Source organism: Scomber japonicus, chromosome 2, assembly GCF_027409825.1.
Source record: "Scomber japonicus isolate fScoJap1 chromosome 2, fScoJap1.pri, whole genome shotgun sequence".
Taxonomy (NCBI): Eukaryota; Metazoa; Chordata; class Actinopteri; order Scombriformes; family Scombridae; genus Scomber; species Scomber japonicus.
In genome coordinates, this window is record NC_070579.1 from 10113028 (window position 1) to 10122527 (window position 9500).

At 36.7% G+C, this 9500-nt stretch overlaps 1 protein-coding gene across 1 annotated transcript; it reads left to right on the forward strand.

Annotated features, from left to right (window-relative positions):
• Positions 1 to 478: 478 nt before the first annotated feature.
• rps19bp1 (ribosomal protein S19 binding protein 1) lies at positions 479 to 4993 on the forward strand. Its single transcript, XM_053335441.1, has 4 exons — positions 479 to 625; positions 1762 to 1944; positions 3334 to 3431; positions 4146 to 4993. The coding sequence occupies exons 1-4, from the start codon at positions 571 to 573 to the stop codon at positions 4296 to 4298; spliced, it is 489 nt and encodes a 162-aa protein (XP_053191416.1). The 5' UTR covers positions 479 to 570; the 3' UTR covers positions 4299 to 4993.
• The last annotated feature ends 4507 nt before the right edge of the window (positions 4994 to 9500 follow it).

Genomic DNA, 9500 nt, shown 5'->3' on the forward strand with positions numbered 1-9500 from the left:
ATTTTGTAGTTCATATGGTTGTTTTGTTGTTGCTTTTGTTGTTTTGGACACTTTTTTCTACCTTGCATTCATCTTAATACAGCAGATCGTTTTTTACTTGGCTGTATCTTGGCCTACACTACATATAGTATACCGGAAACGTGTTAACATACACAGATTGCAACACACATGAAGAAGAAAAAAGGGAGTTAATATGAGTAATAGTATGAGTAAAGCAGTAGTGTGAGAAATATAGGCTAATATTAGATTGGGGAATTTGCTAAAAAATATATGGAAAGTACACAAGTTTCTAATTAATTACTTAAGAGTAAAATGAACAATAGATATAATTTAGATGTCTTTTTCCCCTGCTAATGTATTTTTCCACACTTAACTCCAGTCCAGTACGTGGCGGTGAAGCGGTAGGAACTTTACTCATCCTCCAGTTTGTTTCCTGTCGGCTGCTTTTAATCGGTGCACACGGACAGCTCACCGGATGTTGATTGTTGGTTCACATGTCTTAAGTAAAACGCACATTTCTCGTCCTGTAGTGTGTAAACTATTTAACTAAACGTAGAGATATAAGTGAGGATGTCGGCGTCGTTGATCAGGAGAGGACTGGAGCTGCTGAGCGACGATATTAAAAGTAAGTTTAGCTTCTTTTTTTTTTTTTTAGCTCGATAGATAAATGAGATGCACGTTTTATTTTGGCAATAAGAGTAATTATTTTACTTTACTTTAGATAAGCAGTGATTACTTTCCATTATAACCCATTGTATTATTTTTTAAAGGCTCATTAGTCACAGCACAAAGCCAAATTGTGTTAAAACAGAAACAAAGTGAGCTATCTTTAGCGTATATGAAGCTGATATCACCATAAAATACTTACAAATAAATTAATTACAACATAAATGTCAGTATAATCTGTTACAGCTACTGAGAAAAGTCATAGTTACTTTTGAAAATGTTGTTGATTACAAATTAGGATTACATCTGAAGTCAGACCTTAAAGATTTTGCTCAGGAGGGTTTTTTCCTCATTTTTTAATATTTAACATGTTACTGAATATATATATTGCTGCTTTTAACTCTTTGTAATTAATATTTGTTTATATATTTTGTAAATAAATCATGACGTGGGCTTAAATAATGCCACAATACCAATTAAGCTCCATGCCAGACTTTTGACTTTTTTCATCAAATATCTTTATTTTATATTCCAAAATCACATGAACTAATGAATACATTTTCAAATGAGAGATAAATCTTGCTTTATAAGGAATTATTTTCTTTATAAATCATGTCAGTGTCCATGAAACACATCTAACCTAACAGCTGAAAACATTGGTTAGAAAATAAGAAAAGTAATCAAATGTATTAAGTTACATTATTTTAATTAAGTAATTGAAATAGTTATATTATTTGTTACATTTTAAATGAGGTAACAAGTCATCTGTAATCTATTACATTTCCAAAGTAACCTTCCCAACCCTGATTACTATAGGATAGATAGATAGATAGATAGATAGATAGATAGATAGATAGATCTTTATTTTGTCATTGTACAAAAAGACAATAAAATTCTGTTTAGCAGCTCTTCAGTGCAATCAATGAATAAACAAGATAAAAGACAAAAACAGTAAAAGTATAGTTTAAAGGGACAGACAGTATAAAGTGACCAGTGCATTTGGGTAATCGCTATGTGTAACGGTGCCGTTATCTTGATCTTGAATGTTTCATCTCATCAGATTTCTCTCTGCTTTCTTTCTTCTCCTGCACACAGATGTCAGTAAAGGGAAGAAGAAGCAGCAGCAGCAGAAGCAGACGCCCAGCTCGGCCACTGTGATGGATCTGGTGAGCACCAAGCGGCAGGGAGTCACCAAGCAGGTCAAACGGCTGCAGGGTCGCCTCGGTCCCGGCAAGAGCAAAGCTACCGTCAAAGACAAGAGGATCAAGTCTGCCGTGGGTGAGTCCGCCTCCTGCTGTCCCGCACAGAATCAATATCAGAGCATCAAACCATCATTCAAGATAAAAAAAAAACACACACTCTGCACACGTGTTAGTCGGGTGCTTTTCTGCAGCTCAGTTTTAATCTGTGAATCTGTTAAATGTTTTAATTGTGAGATCAAATCTTGATTTAAATTATTCGCCAAGATTGACCATGCTGTCTAAAATATGTGGAATAGACTAGTAATTCATGTTTTGGATGGCTTTTTCCTCTAATGGGGAACAAATGGATCATCATGAAGATCACAGGAGCTTGTTCCTTCTTTTTAAAGGATGGCTTCACAGTTTTTCAATTATGTCTTAAAACAGCAGCCAGGTGCTCAAATGAACATTAAAACATGCTTTTCTTGCTATAATCATTCCTCCTGTTCATGTTGACCATTAGATCCCTTCATAATGCACTTACAGTGTAAATGATGGAGGACGAAATCCACAGTCCTCCTCTACAAAAATGTATATAACACCTTTCATACAGGTTCATGTAGTTTCAAAGTGCTTCACATGTGATTGACAAGCTGATGATAAGACAGAACAAGTGCAGACCGAAGACAAAAATAAATAAAGTAAACTATATAACAAAAATAAATAAAAAATAAGAGAGAAAATGTTTTTTTACAAGTTAGAGTTAAATATTATGTTAAAATAGATTAAAAAGACAAAACTAAAAAGACAAAAATAAAAGATGCAAAACTGAAGCCAATATGAAGTTTCATTGATCCAAATTTGTCAAATCAAGTAGATATCTTTCAACGTTACATTCTTTTTAGTGCCCAAGTCCCTCTTTTTGTTACTAAACTCCACCACAGCTCAACAAGGAAACTCTGTCTGAGGAAACACAAAGAGGGAATTTGATGCTATGAAGACTGTAAATATGGCAGATATCCACTTGATATGACTCATTCAGACTGCTGAGGTCTCATATAATCTTCACATCCACTTTCAAATGCATTTTTGCCCAAAATGCCCCCGTCACTTATATTGAAGGCATATTTGAAGGGTATCTTTTAAAATTCAGTATGATCAGGATGATTATGGCCATAAAAGACACTTTCACTGTTTATATGGGCACCTGACTGTTGTTTTAAGGCTCTAGTTTTAACTTTTAAAATGCACACACAGCAAGATGCAGGCCAATGTGAGCTTCAGTTGAAGTTCATCAGCTATGCAACATGTTTTAAAGTCCATTATAAAGTTAACAAGCTTTCCGTAGCAGACTGTAACGACGACCAAATCTGCAATCTAAATTATTCTACCGCCACAATCAGAAACAAGAAAACACCGCCAGCGACAGTCACTGTTTATTTTGTATTACAATCTTCCTTTTCTTCTTCTTTGGTGGTGAATGTAGAGGAGTTCAGGAAGAAGCAGGGGAAGAGCCAGATGAGTAGTAACCTCAAGTACTTCATGGAAACCACCTGCAAAGCAACAGATTCGGACACTTTGAAGGTAAGAAAGACTCCAGATCCACTCAGCTACCGTCAGTGTTTATTATCTTCAACTATAATACTTTACATTTTTATATCAGGCTGCCAAATAAAACAAATAAGGACGGATCTCACCGGGTCTTGAAGAAATTAGTTTTTTACTCTACAGATCTTTAAAAAGCTTTTCTGATAGTTAAAAGTCTTAAACAACACTTTTGTGATTCATATTTATATGAGTGGATCTTTAACTATCTCATTGGGACTCATTGCTAATTTCTCTCTTCTGTCTACATCAGCGGTGTCAAACTCATTTTCATTCAAGGGCCACAAACAGCCCAATTTGATCTCATGTGGGCCGGATCATTAAAAAGATGGAAGGAAGGAAGGAAGGAAGGAAGGAAAAGAAGGAAGGCAGAAAGGAAGGAAGGTGAGAAGGAAAGATAAGGAGAAGGAACAAAGGACAGGTGGAAAGAAGGAAAGAATAAAAGTGAGGAAGGAAGAAAGGAAAGGTTGGAAAAGATGAAAGGGAGAAAGGAAAGATAAGAAGGACAGATGGAAGGAAGGATGGACAGATGGAAGGAAGGAAGGAAGGAAAAAAAGACAGGGAGGAAAGTGGGCCGAAGTGGACCCCTCGGCGGGCCAGTTCTGGCCCACGGGCCGCATGTTTGACACCCCTGGTCTACATATTCTCTTGAGGTTTGTGCCACAGTGTTGATTTCCTCTCTGCCTCTCTCAGATCCTGAGCCACCATACAGGCAGACAGTCCAGGAATCGCTCCGAGAAACTTGCCAAGAAGGCCAAGGAGCCGGAGTCCTTGTTTACGGAGGAAGACTTCCAGCAGTTCCAGAAGGAGTACTTTGGCAGGACTGTGGAGGAGAAGAAGAAGTGAAGGTCACCCCCTAAAAATAAAAGACGCTGCAGCCTCGGAGAGAACAGCAGGGTTGGCGGCCGTTTGTGGAGCTTGAAGAGTGGAAGTTGATTTCTGGACCAGACTGACTCAACAATGAGACAAAAGACTTTGAAGAGAAGTGATTGTATGAGCTAAATGTGTTCCAGTAATACATGACCGCAGACACACAATGATGCATTCAGGGAACCACGTTTTTTTTTTTTTTGTGCCTGACTCATATAATGTCCTGTAATGTTTAGGTAAATGATCAGATGCGGAGGTTGATTCTAAAGAATTTATAACCTCATTACAAAACATGAAGTGCACATTCGACACTTCTCATCTGTGGATGACTCATAACAGATGTCAGCAAAGTGCGGCGTGTGGTTACTTCAGATGTAAGTTTCGGACCCTTGTTATGTAGTGAAACCTTTTCATATGTGTCAGAGCAAATTGAATATTTGTAAAGAAAAGATTTTGACACACGAGTTTGCGTTGAATTTGTTGAACATCCCCGTTGTCTTCCTGTCCACAAAGCAGCTTTTGTCCTCATGGGTCAAAAATGAGTGGAAACAGTTTTTTAGATGTAGAGAAAGAGCCAGACACTGCAGAGCTGCGGATAGTCATACTCACAAGACCAACAATAATATAGCTGATTACCTGTTTTATCTTTAATAAATTATCTAATGTATCTCTGTCAAGCCCCCCAAATTGGTTACATCCCTGAATAAAAGCACAGGGGATTAGGGAAGTAACAATGATGGTAACCAGGGGCGATTCTAGGATCAGACCTTTAGGGGGGCTCAGCTCCTAATGAGAATTTAACATACATTACCCTGGAAGTGTTCAACTCCCTCTGCTAAACTACTCATTTCACTGGATAATGTAAATTACATACATAGTAGAGTGGTCTACTATAATATATAATAATAATGGTTCAGTATAAATCAGATTTCTACACAGAGGACCCTGAGATAGTTAATGAACCCTGACAGAACTATCCAAAGTATATAGACCTGTTAAAATAAAACTATTTGAACCTGTAGCATAAGTGTTTGTCCCATCTCTAACAGGCAGGCTTGCAAAATAATTAAAACTTAAAAATACAATAATAATTTACTTATTTTTAGGGGGGCTTCGATCAAATTTAGGGGTGCTTGACCACTGATGTTAACCAGGGAAAAAACAAGTTAAACGGAGTAGGATTAACACAGCTTTCTTTAACAGATATATAAGGTTCAAACTGATATTTAATTGAAAACTGATTATCTAGTACAATAAGGAAAGGAAAAAAAAACAACGTAAAATGAACACGATGAAAAACTATTAAAGGAATTCGCCCTCCTCCCAGACGGGAGTAACCGCCACCAATTATCTTAACAGTCACTTACAACTAGTTTTGCAACACCACAAAGCTCCAAGCTGACAAACGGCCCACTGGCACTGTCAGTTGGATCACTGGTTGCGCTCAGCCACAGACATCCCCTAATAGAGGAAACAGAAAACAGGTGATAGAGGAAACACAACCCACTCTGTCTGGTTTCACTGTTTATAAAGCATAAAGGATAAATTATCAACCAGTTCTGTGTTAGACCTCTTCAGCCAACTTCATTCCAACTTATTAGCACAGTTTTTACACATTTGTTTTTGGGAATTATGGTCAATAGGCCTCACTTAAATGAAATTATACCTAATTTTTGTTGGGCTTCTTTGACAAACGGCCCACTGGCACCGTCAGCTGGATCTGCGGTTATCTGGTGCGCTCAGCCACACACATCCCCGTACATAGGGGGGAGGGGGGAGCCTAATAGAGGAAACAGAAAACAGGTGATAGAGGAAAACACAACCCACTTGGTCTGGTTTGACTGTTTATAAAGCATAAGGGATTAATTATCAACCAATTCTGTGTTAGACCTCTTCAGCCAACTTCATAGCACAGGTTTTACACATATCTTTTGGAAATTATGATCAATAGGCCTCATTTAAATGAAATTATACCTATTTTTTGGTGAGTTTCTTTGTCTGTGGCCCCCCCAGTTCCTAGGATCGCCACTGTCAGGGGCGACACGGAGCAGCGCACACACCAAAAGAGAAAAAAAGATTTATTTGCATGTCATGTCTTCTTTTTATAAAGTCATGGAGGTTTAAAGTAACAAGCCTGTATTGACAATGTAAGGAGTAGAAAGTACAGATATGTGTGTTCAAATGTAGAGTAAAAGTAAAAAGTCATCAGAAAAATAAATACTCAAGTAAAGTACAGATACCTGAAGATATTCACTTAAGTACAGTAATGAAGTACAAATACTACCTCTAGTAAAAATTGACCTGAGGACAACTGGAGGGTTAATCAATATATTTTCAGCTGTTCTTTATATGCTCATACTGCCCTCTTTCTGTCAGTCCAGTTAGTATCAGATCATCATTGAATTGAAGTGAGACTTTTTTTAAATTTAGCTTTACAGTTGAATAGAAATTATAACCTATCTTTGTTTTAAATATGGAGAGTCACAAGTTTACTTTGTTATTTATGTTTTCATTAAGGTTGCAATAGAAGGAAATGAAACATGCAAAAAGCTTTCCACTGTGGCTTTTTTAATGAGCTTGGCCACAATTAATGTTTATCAGATGCTACAGAAAACAGGTTTGACTGTTGTTGTTATGACCTGGTTCAAGTGGCCACAAAGAAAATAAGAGACACACCATGGCAATTAGTAGTGCTGGGCGATTAGGGCAAAAATCAAAATCACGATTAATTGAACTTTTAACCTCGATGGCGATTAATGAACGATTATCTCCACCCTTGATGAACAATGATGTATTTTCACAGTTTCTTTAGTTTAGTATTTTCCACTGCTGCCCTCACACATGAGGATCTTTAGGGAGTGAAAATAAAGATGTTTTAAGGTGAGACTCTGTGGTTAATGTCTAGTTTACTTGATTAGAACTATGTAAAGATCATGGTTTGGGTTAAAATGATCACTGGAGACAAGTTTTCAAATTCCTTAAAGATATGGAACCTTTGCTGTCATGGCAACAGTGAACACCACGATTAATTGACATGAGCAAGATTAAGTCGATTAGAGTTTCTAAATGTCAGTTTCGATTATTGTTCGATTAATTGCCCAGCCCTAGCAATTAGTTAACAAAGTATATATATTTATTTAATTCAACTAAACCAATTGAAGTTGTGCCAAATTAGAGGAAATTATGAAGTGTCAGTGACATCAGTAATGTGAGCATTGATCACCCATGGTGCGGAGCTTGGCTCTGGGGGCTTGGAGGGTGTTTATGTTTTCCACATATACTACAGGACACTGGGCACAGTTGCCCGGAGTAACTGCAATCAACTCCTCACCTGAAAGAGAGAGGAACGTCAACCACACCCACACACACCCACAGAGACATCACACTGTTATATAACATTAAGTCCTATGTGTGAACCCATAAGGAAGTTTTAGGCAGTCAAATTAAATCTATCAGCTTTATTATCTGTAGGACAAACAATATTTTTCATTCCTGAAGTAAATCTGGTGAAAAATCACAACAATGCAGATGCTTGAAAAACAAAGAGTGAATACTCGTAGAATGATGAGATGTCAATCATTTCACGTCCAACCGGTTGAGATTGAGATTGAGTGATCAGCGTTCAGTCTTTATAGTGAAAGTCAACCTGAGTGCAGCAATCAGAGGAGAGCAATCACAGAGCATCTTGAGTACAGCAGGAACAGTTGCACCATGTTAAAGGTAAGAAATCATATCATTAAATAAAGAGCATAAGTATTTAACATTTTACATTAATATTTATGCAGAAGTAGCTGAACAGATGGATTTATATGAATGCAGATTTGATGCATAATTTCAAATCACAAATAATACTTCTAACCATTCATATAGTTTTGTGTTGCAAGATTGAGATCAGTGCTGCAACCCTAATAAAGAAAAGGTGAATCGAATTTAATGAACTGCTATTTTGCAAGTTGAATAGACATTTTAAAAACTGGAACGTGTCATTCCAGAAAAAGGGTTAAGATGACATTATTTAAAGGAATAGTCTAGAATAAAATAAATGTTACCAATGTCTTAATTTTTCTTTCCAAGACACAGGGACTGCAGGGAATTAATAAATGTTACTGTTTAGTTGAGTAGAGGAAATCTCTCGAGCTTCAGCCCTTCATCAGGTGGAGTCGGTGGAGTCGGTGCTATAATAGGACAAATGATCAGATTCAAAAGGGCACTTCTTGAGAACTGCACCCATTGTACTCCTGTATCTTCTTTAGGTGCAATTGTTCAAATATAATTCTGAAATCCTTTTATTACGACAAAAAAATGATATTTCTGTCTTTTGCACTGGGTTCAAATCAATTCATTTAAAATCAAAATCTGCAAGTCAATAGTGAGAAAGTCTTCTTTATTTTGATTTAGAGGGTTAGGGTTAGGGATGATGTTACTCTTAACTTCATCTCTCTGAAATTTCTGCACCAAAATGTATCATTTCAGATACATTTGCTTTACAAGTCTGAATTAAATTAAATTACACTCACACACAAATTCATATTAAAACCATCTTCCTGCTCAATGCATGTGATTCTTGCATGGAAACATTTCTCATCATTTTATCGATATGTGTATTAATGACTGTCATCTGAAATTACAATTGATATCAACTGCTTCTCATTATTGCAAAGAACATTTAATCAGTCTGTTTCTTTCCTAACTTAAATTACTTGAACAAATTCATTAAAATGCATGAGACCAATTGCACATCAGAATCACTATTATTTGAGCTAATATCCAGTTTGCAGAGGTAGATTATTTAACCACAGTCTTGTCGGTTATTGCTCAGAGCGAAAGTGAAATAAGATGTGAGTGCTAACAAAGCAAGATGTAATCAGTCTTGTTCGGCATGTTCGACAGGAACAATGAATACTTCAACACAACTACGGTTGTGTTGAAGTATTAAACCACAACAGACGGTTTCTACGTTGATAAATCGTAGAGATGTGCGGTCAGATGTGGAATGCAGATTAAAAGTGTTTTTGTCTCGATCAGATTTACATTTTACTCACATGAGGATTGTAAATAAGTATCTAAAAGGCATTTGTTGTTTTTTTTTCTATATGAATTCTTCTGTGGGGATTGTCAGATCACTGCATGATATGATTAGTTTGGAATTTGACTCTTCAGTTAGGATCATGTTTCATT

Bases quoted from the DNA above. Each gene is read 5' to 3' on its own strand.
- rps19bp1 (XM_053335441.1), top strand. From the start codon at position 571: ATGTCGGCGTCGTTGATCAGGAGAGGACTGGAGCTGCTGAGCGACGAT. The intron at 626-1,761 runs GTAAGTTTAGCT...TCCTGCACACAG, and splicing joins GCTGAGCGACGATATTAAAA to ATGTCAGTAAAGGGAAGAAG. The intron at 1,945-3,333 runs GTGAGTCCGCCT...TGGTGAATGTAG, and splicing joins GAGGATCAAGTCTGCCGTGG to AGGAGTTCAGGAAGAAGCAG.